We start from the raw sequence: 27,207 nt of genomic DNA on the forward strand, positions 1-27,207 counted from the left end.
ATATCCACAAGTAAACTAACACCATCACGGGAACATGGCACTTCCAAAACTTATTGACGCTCACATCACAGGCATTCTTCAAGGGAACATTTCTCTTCTTATGTCATCTCCATATCCAGCAACATTCCTTGTCACTCCATTCTCACATACCTGTTAAAGATGCATGTTTATCCTTTGCAATTTAATATAATCTGCAGAAAGTCTATATTAGAGTAGAAACATCAATAAATAATCATTCCAGAACTTAGTTTGCCGCTCACCAGACCACTCCCATAGAGAACCACAAGGGAGCAACACAACTTACAGATTTCATTTTACAGAAGTCTCTCCTGCACACAAACTCAGATTCATCTATCATTTGGAATCACTCTATCCAACAAACCAAATCTATATACCACGAGATTATACCGTGCACTGTTTTTCTTAGTTAAACATTGTCATATCCACCTGTTCAAAAGGTTTAGATTAAAGATGTCAAAACGTTCAATACTCGCCCGCTAAGGCTTGCTGACACACCTGATACCAACAAACAGAGATACACAATATAGTGGCCTAAAAAGATAAATACTTAATTCAGCATATAAAACCTCCAAATACTTACCCTTCAAAGCGGCAAGTCTACTCTTAAATGAATACAATGAAAGGCTTCCATGTAGCCACTTCTCATCGATTTATATCAGGCTAAACCAAAAGTTTCAAAGGAATCCCGATAATATTTCAATGAAGAAAAGAAGCTGCCAGCAAAAACGAATGAAAATTTACCTTCAAATTTAAACAAGCTCAAAAAATTGAGACAGCGTTTAACAATCACGAATAATTTATATAAACATTTCCAATAAGTAAAAAATCATTGGCATAATGTGAGAGATATCTCACCCACTCCTCCAACCTTAAACCAAAAATTTCCATCCGAGATCGTGGCTCATACATTTCTCTGAATTTAAATTTTCTAGCTTTATTTTGTAAGTAATACTACTAGCTTTATTTCTCTGAATTTATATAATTAATTCTTTAAGAGATGGCTAATTTCTAGAGTTAATAACAACCATACATCTGGTTGATACTATGTAACATCCATGTCATGTTCAGGTCAAGTTACAATCTTTATATATGGATTCTAAAATTTAAATTTTTCTGCTTAAACAACTGAAATTATTTTATACGAACTGAAAAGTTTCACAAATTGTATATCAACCAATCCATTTCCTGAAATATGGCAGGCACTATGTCCTTTGGTGTAGATGAAGATGAGGCGGACTCCTATCTGAGTTCATATGAACATTGACACAAAAAGCGTTACAAGTCCATCTATCTACCACCGCCACACCAGATGGAAGCTAATCCAGCTCCATTGAAGTAAGCATTGAAAGCTTGCAGTACTTGCTTGACAACACAACAAATCTGATAATGTCCACTGTTCACATCAGAAATCTTCAATTTAGTGGTCATCTTCATTGGTTCCAGGGCAGTTGTCCAAAAGGGCTTCACTTGATTCGTACTGAACAGATAGGAAGGAAGATATAAAGTGCAATCAAACTTAACGGCTTCTTATTTCTCAATCATACTGGATATGCTATTTCATCTGATAAAAATATCTTCAAATGAACTTTTACTGATTACTAAGAAATAAATCAAGCGCTTACTTACTTTGCATCCACAGAAGAGGCAATAATTAAATTCATCCCTCAGTTTCATCAAAACATCGTTTAATTCCTGCATCCATTACATCCCGTCATCAACACCATTAAAATTGCAAAAAAAAATACAAAGACTAAGTTCAACAATAATCAGCTAAAAAAATTAACAAATGAATCACAATAATTTCTGAATGCTGTAAAAAGAGAGAATGTGTATTCAGTTTCCATACTATTTTGGGCAATAAACAGAAATGAAAACCAAAAACTGGGTCAAAAGAAATATAAGTGAAAAAGTTATGGTTAAGTTACGTGCCTCTTCTGTTATTTCTTCCTCTTCTTCTTCAACCTCTGAATCATCATCATTCTTTTGTGGCTCCACAATTTCCCTATTTTCCAATTGGTCAAGGGCTGCCTTTGCCTTATTATAATTAATTATAACTCTCTTACTCTGCCACTGTGACTTCTGCCTGGACCCAAATTCTTTCATTAGGTCCTCTTCTTTCCTCCTTTTCCTGTTCATCATGATTTCCTCCTTTTTCCTCTTCTCCTTGTGGGGATCTTCTAATCCCACACCAGCTCGTGACCGTCGAATTTCAATCCCCACTGGTTCGGCCCTGCCTGAGCCCTGCTTGCCTAGGGCAGAACCTGGAGTGTAACCCATCTGTTTGAGAAGCTTAAACCCAATGTTGGATTGTGGTATTGGAGCTTCCACTTTTGCTAATGTTTGTTCATCCTCTTCTTGTTGCTTCCTTTCTCTTTCAAGTTTTCGCCGCTCTTGCCAGCTTAGAGTTTTCAACCGGTTCCTTGAAGGGTTGACCAAAGGATCTTTCTTGCTGGAAATCTGCATGAAATAAAGTGATTTAGCATCACTTTGTATGGCAACTGTAAAATGAAAGACTAAGGAAAATTAATCATCTACCAATAACTCTTTGGAAAGGCAAACAAAATTGATTCCAGTATTCATGCTTCATTCTTTTAACTGTACTCAAATTTGGTCCGCCTAAGATACATGCGACATCAGCAATGACAGTCAAAGCTTAAAATAGACATCCGATTATCCCATTGATGTACCTATGAACACCAATTTGATCACTACAGATGTGTATTGACATTAACTTTTAATTCAAATTCTTCAAAAAAAAAAAACTAACTTAAAAAGTTGAGTGAACCTTTCAAGGTTTAATTTCAAATATTTACTCTAATTTTTGTGAAAACAGAACTTCTGTACACGGCCTAGTGCGGGTATATATGAAGTGGGAGAAAAAACAGAACATGCACACACGCATACATAAACCCAAAGTTTAAAATACCGTCCGCAACCACGATTGTTACTTCATATCAAGATTTTCTCAAGTCTCCAAAATCGTAATTGCAGATAATCTCCAAAATCGAGGATTGAGACAAAATTGCAACCTTGCTACTACAGGTAAGCAAAACTTCTTAACAACCATCTAACACATTTATAGAGATTAAAAAAAAAAATCAAATTTTCACCCACGGAAACGAATGTCCAATAAAATAGCTGTGAACGGAAACCATACTGATAATGTTATGAAACTGTTTGTTAGCAATAAAGCACCAACTTTTCAGAGCTTAAACTTAAACTCCAAGACCAAATTGTAAAACCATGTGAAGTACTACAGGGGAATGGGAAAGGGGAAAGTTAAAGACCTAATTTCATTCATACGCCAAGGCAGAATCAAAACGACAACGAAGAAGGGTAAAACGGTGAAGTCACTAGTAACCTTTTTGGATGAAGAAATCTTGGGAGGGTCGAAAGCATCGGAAGGAAGAAACTGAGAAAGGTCACCCATGTAGTCATCTTCTTGCACCTCGTTTCCTTGTGCACCGTTTTCTCTCTCCCTCGTCGCCGGTGATGAATCCATCACCAACAAAAACTACAATGGGCTTACGAAGACGCGAGCTGATCATGAATGCGCTTCTGAGCCCATAAAGCCCATTAATAATAGTTCAATGGTCAATTCTTCCTGCAATCACATAGTTTCTTACCGCACCTCTATACATTTGAAAAATCTAATTTTACCCTTTCTTTTATTTTGAGTTTGAAAATACACCATTTGAGAAAAATTTAAAATTTATATTTTGGATTGTATAATTAAAAATCTAAAATAAAACATTTATATTAAATTCTACAATTCAAAATATAAAATTTGTAATTCGTATGGTAAAATCTACAATATTTTTTATTTTACATTTTAGATTATACAATATAAAATTTTATTTAGGATTAATGATAGATATTCAAAATTTTAATATATTTTACTTTTTAAACTTAAAAAATAATTAATATTTTTTTTTAATCTATGTTAAATTTTGTTAATGAATCAAATATGTTTTTAAGATTAGATCAAGAAAATTATATCTATTCAATTTTTAAATTTAAAAACTAAAATATATTAAAATTTTGAGTAAATACAAATTATAACTTTTTAAAAGTTTAAAAATTACGAATATACTTAACCTTTTATTTATTTTTATCCTAAAAAATATATTTTAAATGATACAATCTAAAATATAAAATAAAAAATCACATTCCAAATTATGCAATTAAAAAAATGTATATTTAATAAGAGAAATTATAAAGAGTGAAGGAAAAGGAATGTTTGTGAAAAGAGAGAGGAGAGGGGTCGTGAGAAGGTTTAAGTCAGGATTTTGATATTTTAACAATGAGAATAGGATATGTGTGTATTTGAAACACGCGAATCATAAACTATATCTATTATATGTGTGGTAAAAAAAATTGTCTAGAAAAAAATTGTGATAAAAACTTTTTCCTTATGTCTATGTCGCACGAAGAAGCGTTCTATTCAATATATTTTCGCAAAATAAAATCCAATTCAATTTTAGTGAAAAATCTTAAAAATAATCCGGCTAATAATTTTTTATCTCTTGATAATATAAGCATCTATACTGTATAATAATTGATTTCTTTTATTTGTAAATTATAACTTAAGATTTGTGAATATGAAAATAACCTATTTAATTTTATATTTTGAATACTATATATGAAAGAGGATTTTCTAAAAAAAGTAGTGATAAGCAAGAATAAACTAGATAAAACTATTAAATATTTTTTTTTACTATGTTACATATATTAGGGTGACAGTATTTGAAATTGTCTAAATTATCTCTATTATTAATAAATTATTCTCTCAGTCACACGCACAAATAAAATATAACTTTTTATTTGAGTTAATTTATTTTTGAACTTATGTATATGTTTTAAATTAATTAGTAAAAGGATTAAGTTGGTTATGAGAAAGTTGATAAATGCACGCAGACATGATTGGATTTGGTGACTTGAGTCAAATTAAACTTAATTAGTCTTTGTTAAATAAAATAATGTATATGATTGACGACTTTTAATTTTAAGTAAAATTGAACATATGATTAGCGAGTTTAATAGTAATGATTAATTAAATTTAATTTTATTGAAATCATCAAATTTAAAAATGATTTTAATATTATTAAAACATATTTTACCACTCATCGATTTTAACTCTTCTAATAATTTATTTAAAATGTAATCAGATGCCTAAATTCATAAATGATGGACTAAAAAATGTTAAAAAAAAAAAGAAAACCCAATAAAATTTACCTCATGCAAATAAAACAACAATACTAAACCAAAATCAATAAATTCTCCAATGTTTTACTCAACACAGATTTTAACTGACACATACTTGTAATAAATTGAATATGAATAATTCCTCTTATTAAACGAGAAACTATTAAAATTAATTAATCTATAAAGTATATTCTTATTTGAGTGGAAAAAAATTACACAAAATTTTTTAAAATTAATCAATTTCTCTTTAGTTATTCGTAGTTGGAAAGTGATAAATATAAATATAAGTATTTTAAAACTTAAAATCTGCAAAAGAATTAAATTTTTTTAACAATATATATATATATATATATATATATATATATATATATATATATATATATATATATATATATATATATATATATCACTTTTTTGTAAATAAGACTTAATTGACATTGGTAAACAAATAAAGTACTTATACTAAGTAAGAAATTACAAAATATCAGCGAAAAAATCATGGAGAGTGTTATTATAGATTATTTATATTATCGGAGATACTTGTTTGTTCTTTTTTTAAAATAATTAATTTTAATAAAATAAATACAATTTTGTTTTATTTGTATTTTGTTGAGTTTGTTTGCACTTATTTTTTTTAAAAAAGTAAATGTCTATTTAATACAATAACTATATGTTTATTTGTTTTAATGTTAAATTTGGTAAATAAATAATATTTAACTTATTCAATTTGATCTATGTTAATAGGATAACCATTTTTATATAAATTAATAGTAAATTGGTTTACAAATGAATATTAAACATTTTAACTTATGATAGATAAATTATTTGATTATTTTGAAATTTTCACATTAGTAACATTAGTATCAAAATTAAACTATATTTATTTTGATTTTCTTTATTTATTTTTAAATAAAAATGCGACGGACACGTATACTTACTTGGGCATTGCGCGCCAAAACAAACTAACCACAACGAACTCTTATTCGTGCACCACACCGGAAACTCTCCCTCTCTAGCAACTGCAACCATCGCAGTGTCACTGCACTGTGCAAACGATTACTGAATCGCTCGCAAGTGAAAACGAAGAATAAGAGTTAGGTAATAAACTCGTTCGTTCGTTCGTTCTTTAATCCATCGTTCGTTAAACCTTATGCTGTTTCTTTTTCTCTTCACTTCGTTTAACTAATTCGATTTCGTGTCTGGGAAGGGAGAAGAAAATAGAAAGACATGGTTTGCAACTACGTCTGCGTGAATCTCGCATTCGTTGTCTTCTCGGCAGCTTTGATTTCTCGCTGTTTCGGATTTACGGATCCCGCTGATGGTGATTTAAATATCTGTTCATATTGTTCTTGATTATTCTTGTACAGTTCTAGACCAATCTTTCAGTCACAATTATTAAAATTGATTAAATAGATTTCTTATGTGCATTTGCGTTGCCTTGGAACCTCATCAGTTTCATCTTCACCTTGAAGAAAATTATGTGGTTAGGATTCTAGAGATATGTAGTTTACTTTTTGCGTTTGTGCAGTATAACAGAGATTATAGAAAGTTAGTGATGTTAGAATGTTAGTTCGGAGTTGTTGATCAGCTTTATAGAGTGTGCGTTGTATGATTTTCATCTTATCAGTTCAATATGAATTCATTTGAGTTTTACTCTCAAGCTCAAGCTCCCGACGTTGTCTCTGCGTTCTGAATGTATATTTTGTGGTTGTATGTTGCTCTTCATTGAGATTTCCTGCTGTTCATTGGTTTCGCTCTTTAGTTTTTGTTACATATTTTTGTTAGTGTTAACAAAACTGAAGTCTATTTAACCAATTTTGACAAATAACCAAAACAGTAGAAGAATACTCGTTTTTGTTGAATTCGTATATAGTTAATTTAGATACAGATAGAAAAATTGAAAACCCATGTACATAGTACTTGTGACGGTTGTTATTTACTTGATTATAATCCTCAGGGAAATTGAACTCGTTCTTGTACAGCTCCGAATCTGCATGGGATTCTGCTACTAAACTATATATTTTCTGTGATTCTTTTTATAAACAGTGACAGCTCTCCAGGATCTATACAGGACCTTAAACAACCCTCTAGCGCTGAAAGGATGGAACGGTAATGATCCTTGTGAGGAATCTTGGACGGGAATTGCATGTTCCGGGTCATCAGTTATACACATGTAATATCCTGAATCTGTTGATTACACTCGTATTCATATTATAATGCCACTAATAAATAAACCTATTATTCCTGCTCTCTTCTTCATGCAGCCAAATTCAACGACTAAACCTTACCGGGCATCTTGGAAGCTTGCTCAATAATCTACAAAACTTAAAGCAACTGTAAGTAGTTGTATAGCTTTAAGTTCTTACGGGGATAGTTTTTGTCAAGATCAGCGATTAATTACGTCCAAATTATTCTGGCTTGTGTAGTGATGTCAGTTTTAACAACATACTTGGGGAAATCCCTCAGGGTTTACCTCCAAATGCAACACATTTGTAAGAATACTATTCGTTTAGTTTTACCGCTTCGTGACAGTTCTTTGCTTTCTAGTTATGTATACACATGTATCTTCGCAGTGAGTTTTACCGACAATTTTTCCCTATTTCAGAAATATGGCTTGCAACTATTTCAGCGAAAATATCCCCCATTCGTTGTCAACCATGACAAAACTAGCACACCTGTGAGTTAAATTAGTATTGATTTTAGTCCAGGCTTGATAGAGGACATAATAGAAATACGGAATGCTCTTATCCAGTATATCCCTCGTGTCTGTTGATTATGGTAGTGTTGAGTTTTACAAAGTGCTTTGAATAATCAAAATATTTGTCTTGCAGGAATTTAAGCCACAATTTCTTGTATGGACCCATTGGCAACGTGTTTACTGGCTTATATAATCTCAGAGAAATGTATGTTTTCTTCCCTTCTTTTGCTATTGTAGTTTAATTAAATGAAAGGAATCGATAATCCAATCGGTCTGCTTAAAACCTAAAGCATTTATGTCCATAGATATATTTTTTTTCTGTATATATTACCAATTTTGAATATTATGGATTAAAAAATAGACCATGAAGCCAACTTAAACTTCAAATTTTAATAACTTATTTAAGCCTCAATTTTATTTTTAATAAGATAACAAATCTAAATCTCAATTTATAATAACTTACAAGGGAAAGACAAGAGTCTGTAACATATGTAGACTAAAAAAAAGATGTATCATGCCTTTTAATCGTTCCCCGTTGAAATCCATAATAAAGAATAAGGCGCTGTTGTTTTTCGCGTTTTAAGGTTAGCTGAAGTAAAGCTTATAATGAAATTAGATTAGTCTTAAGAAAGTGAGGCCACAAATTGTAGATATTTTGACTATTTTGGTTAGATATGAATCTTTAAGTAACAAAGAATAATTTTTTACCACCAGGGACCTTTCGTACAATAATTTCACCGGTGATCTGCCAAGTTCATTTGGTTCCTTGACAACCCTGGATAGATTGTAAGTTGCAGCTTTCGTACACCCGTACCGTGTTTCCTGAACTTGATTAGTATTGATATACTTAGGGCTTTTGTTATAAAGGGTAATTTATTTTCTTTATACATTAGGGTCATGTTCGTTTGATCTGTCACCTAACTGGTGCTTAGTTGCAGATTTCTGCAGAACAACAGATTCACCGGATCAGTCACCTACCTGGCTGAGCTTCCACTCACTGATTTGTAGGTTACCTCTAAACATTTTTCACATAGTATAATTATGAAAAGAAAAATGAGAATTATGTATAGAACTATATATATATATATATATATATATATATATATTATACGAAATAAAAAATTTTATACATTCCCTTTTTAGAAAAAAATATTAATTAATTTTAACATTGGAGTATTTTTTTTTAAATATTTATTTTTATTAATATTTTATACCGGTTGCCAATATATATATATATATATATATAACCACTAATGGATTTCTCGGCTGCTAGAACTAAATCAATTAGCTGTGTTTCTTTCTTCTTTGTTTCTTCTTTCATAGACCTTCCAAATAGGACGTAGTATCCTAACATGTGACTACAGCTCTGTTGTTTTCTAATTTGTCTGTTTTGTCAGGAACATTCAAGACAATCTGTTTAGCGGCCTACTTCCGCCGCATTTTCAGTCCATACCAAACTTATGGTTTGTAAAAATAAATATCACTAGTTTTAATCACCTTCATTTTTCTTACTGGATAATGGACACAAAAATCGGAAAGTAACATTCCACATCTTAATTAGGATTGGAGGGAATAAGTTCCAAACCGTGGACAACTCTCCTCCCTGGGCATTTCCCTTGGACAACGTACCCCTTGAGCAAAATACTAGTCGCCCACCCATAACTCAGGCAAATGCCATCGAGAACTACGCTCCTATTAAGGTAAGGAAACAAAAGAAGAAACATATCAGTCCCGGAGGATTAGCTTTTATGGTCGGTACAGGAACTTTATTGGCAACCGGTTTCGCTCTCTTCATTGCGATCCATTTGAATAAGCTTTATACAAAGAGACTGGAGAACTATGAAAGCGACCACAGTGCATTGCCTTCTTGTCCAATCAGTGCGACCAAAGGTATCTTATACAGAGCATGAACATATAGATGGTGAGGCACACCCAGTCATAGCTGAATAACGTCAACATGATCTCAAAGTAACATTGCTCATTCGAGACAGATTTAACACTAAAATGATTGAATATACAATAAGATTGGCAGAAAGTGAGTGAGTGTAAAGTTAGAGATACTAAACATGTATTGCCAAATTTCACTCAATTTCTTTCACTTTCAGGAGTTTTTCTCTTTCATATGTCAGGGTGTCATTCCATCATTAGTTCTGTAAATCCGTTTCAATCTTTGATCGTGCTTTTCTTTTTGTCTCCACTTTTACAGAAGATTCTACTACGGCAATAGACGAGAGCCTACAAATCCCACCTTATAATGCTGCATCCGTTTTGGGTCCAAAGCGATTAACTTCCCAACCCCATAAAAGAACTGGGGAAACATCAAGAAAAAGCTTTTCCGGAAGAGACAGATTCAATGGAAGGATAAAGGTTTATACGGTAGCGGAGGTTCAGTTGGTTACAAACAGTTTCCATGAAGAAAACCTTCTGGGAGAAGGATCGCTTGGTCCTGTTTATAGAGCTGAATTTCCAAATAACAAGGTACCTTGTAAACATTAAATAATGTTGATTTCAAAACCGTTATCTCAATTTCTTATGTAATTTCTTTCTTCTTTTTAAAAGGTTTTGGCTGTGAAGAATATCAACATGGCGGGCATGTCTTTCAGTGAAGAGGAAAAGTTCTTAGATGTCGTGAGCACGGCTTCCCGTTTGAAGCACCCTAACATTGTTTCACTTAAAGGCTACTGTTTGGAGCATGGACAACATCTTCTTGTCTTTGAGTATGTCAGAAATTTAACTCTAGATGATGCTCTTCATAGTACAGCATACAAGCCTTTATCGTGGGGCACACGTCTCCGGATCGCTCTAGGTGTTGGTCGGGCCCTGGAGTAAGTTCCATGTTGCTATAGTCAGAATTATTTCTCGTTAAATATGAAGTGCAATCATGTCTCAACTCTCAACCGTGACACACACTTATGTTTACAGCTATTTGCACTCGACGTTCTCCCCTCCTGTCGCCCATGGCAAATTAAAGGCTACCAATGTTCTACTGGACGAAAACCTCATGCCTTGTGTTACTGACTGTGGCTTGGCTATTCTGAGACCACTGATAAGCAGTAAAGCCAAAAACCGGGTATGTTTCTGCAACAATCAGCATCATGTTTAAATAGGCTACTTATTGCTGTCAAGGTTCTAGTGGCTGAAGTTATATTATACACCCTCGATAAGGCAATTGTAGTCACATCCACCGTATCTAAAAGATAGCTCGTGATGGTTATAGTTGCATTTACCCAAACCTCATGGTTAATTGTAGCTTTTGAATGATTTCTCATGAAAATAAATTACCCAACTTAAAAACTGGTTTGCCGAAATAAAAAAAAATAAAATAAATATTTTTCCAGAAGTTAAATGAATTTTTTCAAGAGTCTATGCATGTGACTTTTCATGGATAACTTACAAAGCAACTAAAATTTTAATTTTTTTGTTGTTCAAAGAGGTAAAATGTTGATTTTAAAGTTTCTAGGTATGGCTTAATTAAATATGCTTGAATTTATAAAGTAACAGTTGCAAGATGAACTAGAAACTTGATATTAATTTTAGTATGCCATTGACATAGATTCACTAATTAGTTTATTGACTGAAGAAAACAGGCTTCCGAGATTGATATTAGAGATACAGGATACAGTTCACCTGACCATGGCCAACCAGGAGTTGGCAGCACGAAGAGCGACATCTTTGCCTTTGGCGTGTTGCTTCTTGAACTATTAACAGGAAGAAAACCTTTCGATGGGTATATGCTTCTCTATAACCTTATTCCATTTCATTTATTTAAGGTTTGTTGAATAATAACCTTTGTTTTCCATGGAACACAGTTCCAGGCCAAGGGAAGAGCACTATCTGGCAAAGTGGGCTTCATCAAGACTGCATGATAGTGACAGTTTGGAACAGATGGTGGATCCAGCAATCAAACGGACATTTTCATCCAAGGCTCTTTCTCGTTATGCTGATATCATCTCCCTCTGCATTCAGGTATTACCGTATTAGAATTTATATATGCAAAAATTTTGACAATAACTGTCTTCAGTGGTTGGAGGTGGTTGTAGGGGATAATGGATTGTCAATAAATCATGACTGTCGTATAAGTTAAACTTGAATTTACTCATGATCGTGTGTTGCATTATGGTTCTTCAAATTGTATTCACTCTTTTCTAAGAGAAATTGCAATAAAACTTACGCCCCTCTCATGCAGCCAGTGAAGCAATTTCGACCTCCAATGTCTGAAATCGTAGACAATCTTGTATCATTTTCTCAAAAGCTTGTTTCAGAGAGTGGTGAAGCAGATGAAACTGAACTTGATCCACTTGACATGTCTTTTCACACAACTATCTCCCGCTTTAACGGTTCACCTGCTCTGAGCTATGTATCCGCCTGATGTGCTAACTGGTTCGCATTTTAAAACGTTCTCTTCTTTTTATCTCCTTTGGCTTATAAGGCGCAAAGTTTTAATTCCTTCGACGTGACAAAAAAAAACTCAATGGATGAATTAGCTGGAATTTCGCCAATGAAAAGGATTAGCTTGAATTTCCCCTCTGAAAATAATAGCAGTTTCAGACTCTATGCTCAAACTTGACACAGATTTTCAATTATATTTTGAATGTTGACTTTTGTTAAAGACACATTCGCTTTGCTATTTGAATCTCCATATTCACTACATGAATAAATATTTTCATAATTAAAAATACTACTTCATGTTAGATGCAATCTTATTTTATTTTAGAATCATTTCCAAACACTTCATAAAACATCCATCAAGTCAAAATGTCACCTAAAGTTTATATTTTTCAACAAAATTATGGATTTTATTTCTGTAAATACTAGCTCCCATAATGTTAGAGTGAATATAATTGAAACTCTATGGATGATAAGTTGTAAAGGGGGGAATAGGAAGGTTGGAGGAAAAAAAATAATTTTCAACTGTATGAATATAACTATTTGAAACTCTATGGCTGGTAAGTTGTATAATTTTATTTTATTATTTCTTAAAATATTCTAAATCACTATAAATAGTCATTTCTTTAGGGTTTAAAATCCTGACAAATTAATTGGTTTTATATTTGAACAGGGAAATCTACTAGAATAGTTTTTTAAGAAAATTCAAAATGTTTTATGATAAACATGTTGCTTAAATAAAAAATTTAAAAAGAAATTAACTTTTTTTATTTTGAAAGATTATTTAAAATAAAAAATTTATATTGTATAAAAAAGGATATAAAAACTTCAAAGTATTTATATACTTAAAAGAATTTCACTCCTTTTTTTCTCTTCTTTCCCTTGTCTTATTTCTTTCTTTCTACTCTCCTTTTATTTTTTTTTTCATTATTTTCTTTTTCTTCCCCCAAAATTGGTCATTGATCTACCAAGATATGATTATGGACCATTAATGAACTAATGGATCACTAATTAAAATGACCCAATACCCTATTTAATATATAATTTCATACTATATTTGGAGCATAAAAATAAACTGTCATATAGTTTCTTAAAGAATAATCACATTTAGTGGTTATATACTATTCCATTTGTCCAAACAACATAGGTTTGAACTTCTTCAGTCGCTTAAGTGTATGAAAAAAATAATTACATATTTTTATATTTTTATTTCCTATAAATTCTTATGGAAAAATCCGTTTAAACATACTAAACTTGCACTGATAGTGAAAGAAAATGGTAGCTTAGAAAATCTTTCTACTATATTCTTAACTTATTTATGTATAAACAAACTAATTTATGTAAACCTTTTCATATAACTTCTTTAAATTTTTAATTTTACTTTTTAAATATACTAATTTTTATTATAAAATATATATTTTTCTTCTTATCTTTCTCACTAGAAAGTAAATTTTTCTTCATCCAATGTTTTATTTTATTTCAGGTACATTTCATTTCAATCAGAAACACACCCTTTTTGAAACAACTTTATCCATTATTGAGGCATGGTCATGCAAATATAGAGGCCGAACTAAAGCATGATCGGGATCCAAAAATAATGCAAGTTAGAATGGACAAATTGAATAATTGCATAAATCAAGTAACAAAGTGGCGCCAAGCAGCATATACCCTTTAATCTGTCGACTTGTGCTACTTGCTTTAACTTCTTCAGTTTCCCGCATATTCCTCGCAGTCAAAATAGACCTTGTCTTCAATGACATGGTTCGACATGAACTGACATTTCGCAATATTATTCACTTATGATTTTGATAGTAGTGAATCAGATATGTCACAACAATATCCAAACTTTTAGTGGTCACCTACATTACTAACAACTCGATCATATCCATACTTGAATTCAAAAGTAATACTAACAATTAGCCAAAAAAACTGCCTTCACTAGTATCTTCTGCTAGTAAAATCAATATGGCACAACTGCAGAAAAAAAAAAGTTTTCTAAAGTTATTTTGGCCCGCCACTGTCCACCTATAAGCTTGATCATCATGAAAGTATATTCCTCTTCTTCATGCTCCAACGCCACTAGTCAAAAGGGCATTGATCTCTCCAATTATATTTACTGGTCTTCCATCAAACATCGATGAAAGTGTACTCTCACATAGTTTTTTCAACTCCTTTGTTTTTGCCACAGCCGCATCCTGAAATTCACTTAACAGTTAATTTGACTCATCTACAAGACCGCGAAACAACATGTAAAGTTTAGTTGTCACATACAGGAACACAGATTTTGGTCGCATGAGCATCAAACAACTAAGAATAAGACAATGGAGAGAAAGATGAGTTTTAATCTGTGTTGCTTATTAAAAAGGTAAAAAAATTGGAAAGACTGAAGCTATTTGCAGATCTCTATCTCCAAGTAGAAGAAAAACTAAAAGTGAAAAATGGAAATTTGGCCCTGTTCTGTTCTTGTAGAAAACCATCACATAATTGTCTTATCAAAAAATAAGTGTAAATCAGTGATGCAACAAGATCATTTTGCCGATAATGAGACCCACTCTTATCTGCGTATGTGCTATCTGTCATGCAACATTTATTACTTGTTCCCTTCTTATAAAAAATTGAATCTCACTCTAGAAAGAAAATCCCAACAGAGAACTTGCATAATTTTATAGTGTTTTCTGCTTTTGCGGGTGCGAGAGGGAGGGCGCGGGGGGAGGAGGTGGGGGAGTGTGGGGACAAGAAAAAATTCTCTCGGGAATTTCATAAGATAAAATTGATTATTTCTTTAAAACTGACTTAACTAAGCACACAATGTAAACTAATAGTAGATGAGAATCCTGCCAGAGGACAGAAGCCGTGATCAGATTTCTCTATTCTTTTTATATAATTTTATCTTTTAATGGGACCTGAATGTTTCAAAGTTTTTTGACACGGCATATTCAAATATTATAAACCTAAAGGAAATTATTTCATACACATCTTAGAGATTTAAAAAAATATATATTAGAATAGTGAATTGACTACCCTTAACACAACCAGGTAGCTAAAATAGATATATGAACTTGTTACTATTTACCACAATAAAGTGTACGTAGTAATAAACTAGTGTAGGGATTAAATTTCACTTCTTCTGCAACGAAAACAACAGGAACACAAGGGATAGAGAGAGAAAGATAAGGTAGTTTTTATACTACAAATAAATTCTACCCCCTCATAAATAACAAGCACTCATAGGTAGAACTTACTTGCTTGGACCATGAAGAAGATAGAGAATTTTGCAGTTCCATCCGTTTAGCAGCCAAGTCCTTCAACCCTTCTCTCAACTTGACTTCATGATGTTTCTTTTCCTCTAATGAATTGACTAGTCTGTCTAGAAATCTAAAATTTGGCCCAACACCACAATCAATTAACATAGATCATATACTACAGGATACTAATAAAGAAACAGCAAAAATAAAGCATGTGACATACTAAATGCCGTTAGTATACTTAATGTGGTTTGTTGAGTAACTTTCAAAATTTAACAAGCATGCTTACAAGCATAAAACAACAAAAAAGGGCAAGTTCTTCACTCTATACATTTTATCAATTTGAAAAATGCAGAAAAGAGAAAATCATGCATTATGCCATCCCGTTAGTCTTTGAAGTTACATAGTAATACAGAAATAGACCAAATGAAATTCACCAAAAAATCATCATCTTAGTACACTACATACATACACTACACAATAAATCAATGATCGAAGCTTTGATCACTGTCTTTTGTTATGCAAGCAAAACATTCCAAACTTCAAAACAAATTATATTCAGCCCAACTATAGCCGAACTCGAACAATTATGTCTGGCAGTTGTTTTCAGTACATAACTTATATATATTAGTTGATATTTTCAAAGAATAATTTCAACCCCTCCAATAACCATAGCAACCCAAATGTGAGACGACATCTGATACATCAGGATACTCAATGAATGAATATATACGAAACTTTAAGCATAAAATATAAAGAAGTACCTTTTGGAGTTGAGAATCATAATCAAATCCCTCGTCTTCCTATTTGTCAGCAATGAAATTGCCAAAGAAATGTCACTTTGCATTGTTTCTATTGCATCAGAAGCGTACTGTTGTAGCACAAAGGGGGCAACTGCCTGGACTTGATTTTGCAGGGACAAAGTTTCGTCATTCCTCAATTCAGCCAATCGTTGATTTAAAAAGGATTTCACCTAATGTCATACACAATAATTACAAATTTTAAATTTAATCAGAAAAAAAGAATGACATCATATAATAAATTCATACAATATATGTAACTGCTTACTTGTAAGAAAAATACCATAAAAACAAAATTTGCTAGAATTGTGTTTCTTTCTCTATATGATAATTGAAATTATATTATCAAAATCGATAGCGTATCCAAGTAAAGACAGTAAACTAGCATTAGATGTTATATACCTCATATAGATCATCCAGAATCTTATTTCTGTACTCCGTATCTAAAAGTTGGCTCCTTTCTTCCTTGTTTTCTGTCAATTGAGATAGGGCATCTGGAAGAGAAGTTTGAGTCTCCAACACTACAGCTGGGGCACTATCATCATCAATGACATCAACCTGAGGAGTATCCACACTAATATCCCAAGATATATCTGCATGTGAGCCCAGTTCTTGGTTTGATACTGTTGGATCAGATCCGATATCAGAGGCGTTAATGATTTCATAAGGACCCAATCCATTACCATTATCCTCAGTTTCTTCAACAATTCCAATGTCCCAATCAATTTGTGAACTCTCCACAGAAATATCCCAGTCAATGTCAGGCGCAGCAATTGCAGCATTGCTTGTTGCAGGATTCAATTCATTTTTACTTGCATGAACATTCACGTCAGTGATAATGTCAGAGTCAACAGCAACATTTAAAGATGGGGGGTTTTCACGCATATTCTTCAAGTTTTGTATTACATCTCCCAAAGATCTCTGCAGTATCAATTTTCATCTTAAATAATGTGTATACTGAACCATGTCAAAAAGAGTTTATTAATGAGAACTATAAAAATGAATAAGAATTTTAATATTTTCTTACATCCTTTTCAGTGTGAGCATCCCTGACAAAATTGGTATAATATTCAATTGCCCGTGACATGTTTTCATTGTTCACAACATCTAGAATCTTGCGAAACGTGCTTGGAAGTAATTGTGCTGTCTCGAGAAGTTCTACTCTGACATTTTTCCCCTGCAAAAACAATATAACCATACACCATAAAAATAAGATGCGTTCAACACACCACAACAATAACAACAAAATTTTTATCCCACTTTGTGTGGTTGGCTATATAAATCAAAAGGGACAACGTCGTGTTTTCTCAGGAATAAAAATCAGCATAAAATTCCTTTTCAAACTTCTACCGAAATTGTTTCTACACAACACAAACATCCAAAAAAACTCAAACCTGTAATCCAAGCTCCTGGCAAGCTTCAGCGTATTTGGCCACTGAGAGCGCAGCACTTCTTTTGATATCAGCTTCCTTGCGATCTAGCTCTAACAGTTGCTGCTGAATCTTCTGAACCTGTTTCCTCTGATAAGGGCTTCACAAGGAAAACAAATACTAAGCAACAAAAATCAAACCCTTAAGACATGAAAAACCCAAAGATGACTATGCTCACATTTCATAGCTCACATTTTGAATGAGAATCTGCGCAGCCTCGCCAAGGAAAACATGATCCTTCTCAAACGACCGCACGATTGCTTCCCAAGCACCCTACCCAAATAAGAACAGCCACAATTAGCGACAAAAGAACTACCTACACAGTCTATTTTTTTGTTAAGAAGTCCACCGGAGGTAAACGTGCATGAGCCAAATAGAATATAACATAGTTGCATAACTAAAACTCGAACTCATGACCACCAGTGATATTTCAAGAACTCCATCCAAATTGATCTACAAGTTCGATAATATTAATATACATAATGAGAATGATTATAGTGCACATTTCTGTTAAGTGTATCTCACCGGAGCACCAGATAAGCGACCAAATATGTTCCTGCTTTCAGAAGTAGACTTCAAGAGAATATCATATATCTGTTTGGCCTCCAAATATCCAATCCCTGAAAATAACATTGCCACTTTGCTCATAACAACTAGCTAATTTAACTTAGCCACCAATATTTAAACACTCATAATTTACAATCAGCAAACAAATCCCATTAACACACATAAATTTCGAACCTTCGGAGTCTAGGGTTTGGAAGAAGGGATCAGAGTCTTTGGGGAGGGAAGAAAATTCCTTGGAAATTCGGAGTCTGATCGCCGCCACGCGCTTTCGCCAATCCGCGGGCACTCGCTTGCGATCCACCAGCCACTCTGCGAAGGTCGAAAATTCGAATTCAGAAAGCGAGATAATTAAAATTAAAAAAAAAAATGGGGAAAAGGAAAGAACGAAAGAAATTGAAACCTCCGAGACGAGAGAAAGTGATGTCGATGGGGAGATTGCGAACGTCATCGGAAGATTGCATTGCGAATGAACAAATCGCAACTCGACGACGTTAAGGTTTGGAATTTGCAGCGCGCTATAGTCTACGCCTTTCAACACACCACTCCCACCTTCAACTCTTTTCTTACATAACGACGAGTAAGAGTGATACTTTCATTACACAAGTATAAATTTTTATATTCTTTCAAGAAAAAAATAAAAAATAAGAAAGAATAATATTAAATAAATAAATATAAAATATTTAGAAGTATTAAATAATCATAGCTCTATCGATAATTAACATAAAATCCTAATTAACATAGAATTTTATATCCCAGGTTGTTTCAAATATTACGAGAACTTTGTCGCATCTTTCCCACTAATATTTTATTTAAAAAATATATACAAATCACTTTTAAATTATTATTTGGTTACAAATATATTAATTTTCATCATATTTCATAATAAGTAAGATTTTTTTGTTTCAATCTCGTAAACGGCTATACTAATACCATGCATGTAAATCAAATCTAACTTCTTTTTTTCAATTTAAAAGTTGTAAAAAATATTGTATAATGTAGTTGTCAAATTGGTTTTAAATTTCTTCATCTAAAGTCTGATAATACAAAGTTAATATACTTGTTAGTCTGATTTAAAACTCTTATTTCGAAACTACATAAGCAAGTCGAGAAGTTATTGTTCATTAAAAACAATTAAGATATTTGATTAAGTTTTTTATCAATAGAATAATAAATTGAATAAAATAAGTAAACTTTAGAATAAAAATACAAGTAAGAATAATTTATAAAAACACTACTATCAACCGATGTCTTGTGTTAGATAATTCAAATTTCTTAAAGTTTTCATTGGTGAAATTACTAAAGTGATTTCTTTCATAATAACATTATATTTTAAAGAAGATTTAATACCGTTTTTAGTCTCTAGTATGGAGGGTTGTGTTTAAAATTGTCCTATCTTTTAAAATAGTTCAGTAAGGTCTCATAATTTCTCTTGAGAATCCTATTTACCAGTCACCATATAATATGTGCCTCTTAATCAAATTGTCCACTTGTATACCACTTGGTCTTTTGTGAAAAAACATCCACAAAGTTCCTTTTTTTTTTCTGTCAAGTTCCTTTCTGTTTTTAACTTTCTTCTCTTCTGCTTTATTATGCTTTTAAGCTTTTACTCCTAAACCAAACAAGAAATTTTGCAGCTACCCTTTTGTCCCGTAATCAAATGGTTGGGAATTCTCCGTGTGCTTCATGCAAGCTTATGCAAGCTTCTCAGACACATGTGTGCCAAGGACTGCATCTTTGCTCCTTATTTCCCTTCCAATGACCCTCAAAAGTTTGCCTTAGTTCACAAGGTCTTTGGCACTAGCAATGTTAGCAAAATGCTACAGGTATCTCACACAATACCTATGCCTCCTCATTTTTTATTATTATCATTGTGAAAAAGGGAAAGGGATTTTTCGGGCATTAATTCAGTGTAACCCTTGCTTTTTATTGTGGGGAGGAGAGGAGAGGGAGAGGGGAGGAAGAAGGAAACAGCGGCCTCTAATGTCACATAGGAAAAAACCCTAAATTAACGGTGGAGGTGAAAGATGGAGCTGATGTGTGATTTTAATTTGTTTTTAAATATTTACACAGTGTAAATCAAACTTGACAACTCAGTAAGGTTGCGCCACGATGGCATTTGCACCGTTATATTTTTAACAGTGTGAACGAAAAGGACCAGACTGAATATTTTTTAACAAATTATGGAGCCTTACTGAACTTTTTTAAAAGGTAGGACCATTTTGAGCACAACCTCCCAAACTAGGGACTAAAAGCGGTATTAAGCCTTTAAAGAAAGCAAATTTAAAAGGGACAAAAATTTAAATATAGTGTTGTAAATGTTTTTCTTTCTTTTCTAATGATAATTAAATTTTCATCTCACGATCAATCGGATGAAATATTTTAGGCTAAATACATTTTGTTTTGTCCTCTAAGTCGTCTTATAAGAAAGAATAATCAAAACATAAATTTAAGGTTAAATAAAAAATAGTTTACTTTTAGGAACTTAAATAAATTTCATATTTTTTTTAAAAAATAGATTGAATCACTAATATTTTAAAGGTGTAATACTTATTTTGGTTCTCTTATTAATTAGTCTTATTCAAAGTGGTTTTCCTATTTTTGAGTTATTTAAAGTGATTCTTCTTTTATAAAAATTGTTCAATTTAATTTTTTTTGTTGACCGCGTTTAAAAAGTTAATGACATAATGTCCTTATTGCCTAATATTCAATGAGTTGTCCATGTATCTTAATATGTGGCAAGACCAGCCGAATTGACATGGCAATATCAAAAGTCATTGACCTTAATTAAACCTTTTCCATTTAAATTAAACTTACTTTACCTTAATCAAACCCCAATTCATTATCATGAAATCCTAACTAGAAACTCACTCCCTTCTATGTTTTCTAGTTCTCAGACAGACCCAACCTTGAGGTGTCCCTACGGGGTTTTGTAGGGCTTTCTTCTTCTCCTCTGTCTTGGTTCGAACTTGCGAATCTCGGTGGCATGATGAGGATGAAGGCGCTGCATTGGACATTTTGGGTGAGACTCGTCATCGCACAAGGAGCGATGGCTAGGTAGGAGGTTTCATTTATCCTTTACTGTTAGGGTTTGTGATTGGCTAGAAGGGCATGCTCCCTTCTCCTTCTCTATTTTAAGTTGTTTTCATAGGGAAGGAGAGGCGTTTTCCTAGGGGCAGGCGCAGCGTTTTGCGATGTGAGGATCTCTTCCTCCAGCATCTTCGTGGCAGTAAGGGCCTGGATGAGATTAGCGATTCGAATGAAGGTTGAATTTGGGTTCTGTTATTTAGGGTTTCTGTTATTGATTCTTCTCTACAGATTTTGATCTCGCGATTTGGGGTTATTCGTTTGAAGGGTAATGCTTGCAAGTTGTGGTTTTCCAATGGTGGTTTGGTTTGGGGTTTCCAATGGTGGTTTAGGTGTGAGTAGTGATGGTTGATGACAGATGTGTTTAGCAAGAAGAATATGAGAATATATTAAGAATACAATAAAAAAAATAAAAATGAAATAAAAACTTTTAATACTACCACATTGTGACCACATATTGCAAAACCGGATAACTCGTTGAATATTGGCCAAGGTGAACATTATGTTGTTGGCGTTTTAAATGCTGGCAGCAAAAGGAACCAAATTGAACCATTTTTACAAAAGAATGGACCAGACAATTCAAAAATAGTAGCGCCACGTTGAACAAAACTAACTAATAAAAGGATCAAAGTATTAAACCTATTTTAAAATTGAATCACAAATAAAGATATTAAATTAACTGTATGTTGTAGTAAATTTCTAAAACCCATATATGATTGGGGTTCTCATAAAAATTGATAAAATTAATTTAAACAACAATTAGAATTCTCTTTTTTTAAGATGTTTATGTAAGTTTTAAACCACATATAAAGAATTAAAAGCTTTGAGAAAAACATAGTCTTTCTATTCTTAAAATATGCATGGTCAAATATACATATTTCTTTAAGATTGTGTAAGTTAAATGTATTTCTAAAATATCGTTAAGCCATGTTTACGGTCTATTGGGCTAAATGAGACATTTTAGGGTGTTTCTTTTTGCACCTCCAAACGTTTCTTTCCATATCTCCAATTTTCGAAAATAGTTCTCAGTAAACGAGGCTATGTTTCTCTTCGTGAAAAACAGGCACATGAAACTTATACTTCAATCTGCAGTTGAACAAATTTTAAAATTCATTGAAGGTTTTGACGGATCTCGATATTCATTGAAACCTAAAAGATGAGATGTAGGTTTTTTAAATTGTAGAGAAAAAAAGTTTAAAAAAAATTACTTTAAAATATATTTTTTACAAAGGATAGTTTTGGGATTTTAAAAAAATTTGGAAGTGTAGAAAGAAATGGATGAAGGTGTAGGGAGAAATGTCCAGAACTTTATTAGATGGGTCTTGGGCCAAAACTCTCTGGTCCAGTAACTTAGTAGCATTATTGTGATGGTATGAGTTAATTATTTAGGAATCAGTTTAGATATCTTTATATTATTTTTCTTATTTCTAGTTTTTAGCATCACATATTCCTTTCCTTTTCTAATCTTTTATTCATTTTCTTTGAATTTTCATATTTTCTTTGTTATTGTCTTATACATATAATATTCTTTTGTGATTTATATGCAATAAGCTAGAATTATGTTCCATACACAAATGTCTTATTGTGCCTCTTTCACTGCTAGATCATCTAAATCAACGGGTGTTTAAGACAACATATACAAGATATTATCGATAGTTACAAATGTTAATACTAGGAAACAAAATCAAATTTTGTATATCTTCGCTCATCACTGCTACTTATGATATAACATATATGCATAAATATAGAGGCAAAGGAAAAAAAAAAAAACTACTTTAGCCAACAATATAACACTTCTCTCTCACAGAGACTCTTGCATTTTTCTTTCATTTCTTCACATAGGACTAGAAAGTATACGTTGTTGCAACACTAAGATCTTTTTAAGAAAATTCAACCACAAAATCAAAAAATGAAATGCACCATGATCTCTTTTCAATTTTATCCCTAACAATGTTTGATTAACTATGCTCCAAAAACTCATCATATTTTCAACCTATTAGAGACTAAATACTTCTTATTAATTAAAATCCTTTTAGTTGAGCTTGATATCATCATCTTGTGACGTCGAACTTATTGTGTTATCACTTATTATATGTGGTTGCGTTTTGCCATATGTTACCAAGCTTCTGTGGTCAAACTTATCGTGTTACCAAGCTTATTTTGTGTGGTGAAACTTACCATATGTTGTTGAGTTTACCATGTGTTGTTGAACTTCATTTATAACAAATCTCTCTTTTTTTCTTTTGTTCTGTTATGCCTTGTATCTTATATGTTAGCTCTTTTGCTTTCCTTTTATAATGTAAGACACTCTTCTTTTAATATTAGATACATATTTATTTTTTCTCTTCTTTCATTGTCTTTTCATAGATCTATAAGATCATATGAAAGCTTTTAACTTATTAACTTGTTTATATATTTTTTTTTTGGTTAAATACATTCAATGGTCCCTATTTTTGCTGGTTTTCTTCAATTAGGTCCCCGTTTTTTAAAATAGTCCCTAAATTTGAAAAATCAAACCAATCAAGGACATTTCGTTAACTTCCCTGGACGGAGTTAAATATGGACTTTGCTGGCAATAGTCGCTATCATACTGCACACAAATGGCACATAATGTGTTTATGACGTGGACTTAAATGATTTGTTTATGCATAAAATTGGAATAAACACTGATTTGAGTGGTTTCTTTAAAGGTAAAGGTAAAAGAATTGGGGAAATTGGCGAAAGGGTTTAGGGTGAGTAATTTCCTCTTTAATTACTTTTAATTAAAGAGTAATTTTACTTATTAGGATGAGTAATTTTCTCTTTAATTACTTTTAATTATTCTAAAATCCCAATCAGATTTTGAACCCTAAATTATTTTCCTGGTACTGACTATTCACGCAACTCAGATTTGATTTCCCCCAAATCTTTGAGTGCTTCTCTGGCAAACAATAGGTTCTCTTCCTTTCTTTTGTTTGGATCCATTAATCAGAAGCTTCAAGCTTTTTCCTTTTCTCTTCATCATGGGTGTTGAATATAACAATGGACAAACCAACCTGGAGGATTATCCACGGCATGCTGATGGCGTGGCGATGATGCTGGGAAGGCGTGTTTTAGGCGAGGTTCGCTATCGCGCAGTGAACCATGGCTAGGAGGTTCGTTCCTCTTTTCGACTTAGTGCGAGTTCGTGTGGCAGAGAGAGTAGGCATTACCCCATTCTTTATCTTTTTCTTGGTTCTGCGTGGGATTTTGCAGGGAGGGGACACGAATTCCGGTTGGTAGGGCGTGTCCTCCATTCTCGTTGCAAGGTGAGTTTTGTAGTGGCAGGATTGATTTTCTGGCGGTGATGCGACAAGGGTTTTGATTTAGGATTAGGGTTCCGAGTTACGATTTAAGGTTTCCTTTTGCCTCTATTATTCATGATTGTGATTCTTGATGGTTATGAAATGAAACTATTGGAGCTTAGGGTTTCTGAAATTGCGAAATGGGAATTCTGGTCTGGGAAATCTTGTTTCTTAATTTAGTTGCGTTTTTTATTGGGGTTTGGGATTCTTTGTGGTGGTTTCCATCTTAAAAGTGGCCTGCAATGGCGGACACTGATTTAGACTCATTTTAGACTTGATGGCATTGGCTCTGGGTTCCTTACTCTGGTGATGTCAAAGTTTGGTTTCTGATTAAACTTTGTGACAAAAACATTAAAAATAAGAAACCATTGAAATCACGTGCTTTTTCAATTTTATGCATAAACAAATCATTTAAATCCATGTCATAAACACATTATATGTCATCTGTCTGCAGCATGACAGCTACTCTTGCCAGCAAAGTCTATATTTAACACTGTCCAGGGAAGTTAATGAAATGTCCTTGATTGGTTTGATTTTTCAAATTCAGGGACTAAATTAATCATTTTTAAAAAACGGGGACCTAATTGAAGACAACCAACAAAAATAAGGACCACTGAATATATTTAACTTTTTTTTTTGTTTTTATAAAATTGAAATAAACTAAGTGTGCATTAAAAGAAAAGACAGAGTTGTTAAAATTAAAGGTGTACAACTCTTTCAAGTCAACAACACCCTCCTTCTCAATATTTCCTCCATTCCCATATTCTCCCTTAACCCTGCTATTCACAACCCTTTGGACCAAGATGTGATTAGGGTTTTAGTAGCAAAATGAGAGAAATTAATGGAATTAGAAGTTACATGACAATAAATAAAAAATTGGTTCAATTAGATATAAAATTACTATTCTTTTAGGAAGAAAACAAATAATAGGTTACATTGCTTCAGGAAGATGGGTAATCAAACTTTGAAATTGTTTAAAGAATTATCATAATTTGTCATTAGTGGTGATTTAATTATATTAGAATTCAAATTATATTTATATTTACTTTTATCATTTACATTACATTGTATACATTATCTATCGTGAAATAACAAGATATATCCTTGAAAGAATATTAAAGATACATATTACAATATTAATGAAAGTTTAATTGGATTGGATGATTTGTCATACAAGAAGAACCATATTGTTAGAAAACGTGTAACTACTATTATCCAATCATACAATTTAATTTGATGAAGAAAAATAACTTAATAACTTCAATATATGATACACACCTAAAGTTTAACATTAAGTTTTCAACTCATCACATAAACTAAGTTGAAGAATGTTAATTTATTTTGAAATGAATAATAAATCATGTAAATTATATAATAAATCATTTGTAAACGACGATAGTACTTTCTTTAGCCAAAAAAATGACAATGGACATAAAGTAAATATGAAAGTCATTTATTAGTGAAAACATGCTTAAATAGATTGCTAAAAACAATCTTCTTGCAAAATATTTTAGATACTTTTTAGTATTCTATGTAATAAGCTATTTGGTATCTGGATTAATTATTGAATGGAAAATGATATATGGACAACAGATTTCAACAACATTTAGACACGCCATAGGTGTCACAAGGTCATTGGTCCGCGTGGCAAAGAGAGAGAAATTTGCAACTTTTTGAAGATTGTCTGAGATGTTGACGCGTGGCAGAGAGAGAAATTTGAATTTCATTCTGAAATTTGAATTTCAGAAGGGTTTCGTTTCACTTTTGGGAATCCCATTTCGAATCCCATTTCGTCACCAAATCGCAACCCATTTCGAACCCCGCCGTCTGACCATCTCCTGCTCACCGGAAAGACTGCCACCGCACTCCGGTTGTCCGACATCGTCCGCATCACCGCCGTCTTCCATCCACCAAGGAAGCTTCGGTTCCATTTGCTCGACGGTCAATCCCCTAAACCCTAATCCTGGTGAGTGCAAAAATTTTTCATGTGCTTGAGTTTGTGGAGTTGGTTTTTTGAGTTGTGCTTAATGTTTTTTGAGGCATGTGTTTAATGCAAAAATTTTGTTTTCATGTTTTTTGTGTTCTCTGTTTCGTGAATGTTGGGGTTTGATTCAACACGCACCTTGTAATGTTATATTATTTTGGTTTGATAAGACAATGAACCCCTCTGTGCAAAACTCGTAACACAAGTACCCACTTATTCGAACTATAGTCCCAGTTGATTTTATAAAATTACTTATGTTGTTTAACATGATAAGTTGGGGGCTTGGGTTCATATTAGCATTACAACGATGTGTCCTTGTCTTAAGAACATGGTAATGGTCAGGATAATAACTAATTTTGAGGATGAAAGATGGATTGATAAGACAATGAACCCCTCTGTGCAAAACTCGTAACACAAGTACCCACTTATTCGAACTATAGTCCCCCTTAAAAATACTGAACTTA

The 27,207-nt window shown here is 32.6% G+C and overlaps 3 protein-coding genes across 5 annotated transcripts; 1 reads left to right on the forward strand and 2 right to left on the reverse strand.

Moving 5' to 3' along the window:
- Positions 1-1,035: 1,035 nt before the first annotated feature.
- Positions 1,036-3,556, reverse strand: LOC106770992 (uncharacterized protein C6F6.19). Of its 3 annotated transcripts, none has more exons than XM_014656859.2 (4): positions 3,383-3,556; positions 1,951-2,478; positions 1,648-1,713; positions 1,036-1,498 (listed from the first exon to the last, which is right to left on the reverse strand). In XM_014656859.2, the coding sequence occupies exons 1-4, from the start codon at positions 3,521-3,523 to the stop codon at positions 1,439-1,441; spliced, it is 795 nt and encodes a 264-aa protein (XP_014512345.1). In that variant the 5' UTR covers positions 3,524-3,556; the 3' UTR covers positions 1,036-1,438. The 3 variants fall into 3 exon arrangements, with proteins under 3 accessions (XP_014512345.1, XP_022640683.1, XP_022640682.1); XM_022784962.1 differs by having other exon boundaries at positions 1,951-2,519; positions 3,383-3,519; XM_022784961.1 differs by lacking the exon at positions 3,383-3,556 and adding an exon at positions 2,557-2,761.
- A 2,897-nt stretch (positions 3,557-6,453) lies between these two features.
- LOC106770062 (protein STRUBBELIG-RECEPTOR FAMILY 2) lies at positions 6,454-12,404 on the forward strand. Its single transcript, XM_022784558.1, has 16 exons — positions 6,454-6,547; positions 7,273-7,399; positions 7,491-7,562; positions 7,653-7,718; positions 7,832-7,903; positions 8,058-8,129; positions 8,639-8,710; positions 8,863-8,928; positions 9,322-9,387; positions 9,486-9,624; positions 10,073-10,402; positions 10,484-10,749; positions 10,847-10,994; positions 11,512-11,651; positions 11,734-11,890; positions 12,111-12,404. The coding sequence occupies exons 1-16, from the start codon at positions 6,454-6,456 to the stop codon at positions 12,291-12,293; spliced, it is 2,070 nt and encodes a 689-aa protein (XP_022640279.1). The 3' UTR covers positions 12,294-12,404.
- Positions 12,405-14,072: 1,668 nt separating this feature from the next.
- Positions 14,073-18,931, reverse strand: LOC106772808 (CDK5RAP3-like protein). The gene is made up of 10 exons (XM_014659405.2): positions 18,753-18,931; positions 18,527-18,661; positions 18,311-18,405; positions 17,964-18,058; positions 17,750-17,885; positions 17,383-17,532; positions 16,758-17,276; positions 16,320-16,528; positions 15,553-15,685; positions 14,073-14,505 (listed from the first exon to the last, which is right to left on the reverse strand). The coding sequence occupies exons 1-10, from the start codon at positions 18,811-18,813 to the stop codon at positions 14,374-14,376; spliced, it is 1,665 nt and encodes a 554-aa protein (XP_014514891.1). The 5' UTR covers positions 18,814-18,931; the 3' UTR covers positions 14,073-14,373.
- Positions 18,932-27,207: the final 8,276 nt, after the last annotated feature.

This window comes from Vigna radiata, chromosome 8 (genome assembly GCF_000741045.1).
Source record: "Vigna radiata var. radiata cultivar VC1973A chromosome 8, Vradiata_ver6, whole genome shotgun sequence".
In the NCBI taxonomy this organism is placed as follows: Eukaryota; Viridiplantae; Streptophyta; class Magnoliopsida; order Fabales; family Fabaceae; genus Vigna; species Vigna radiata.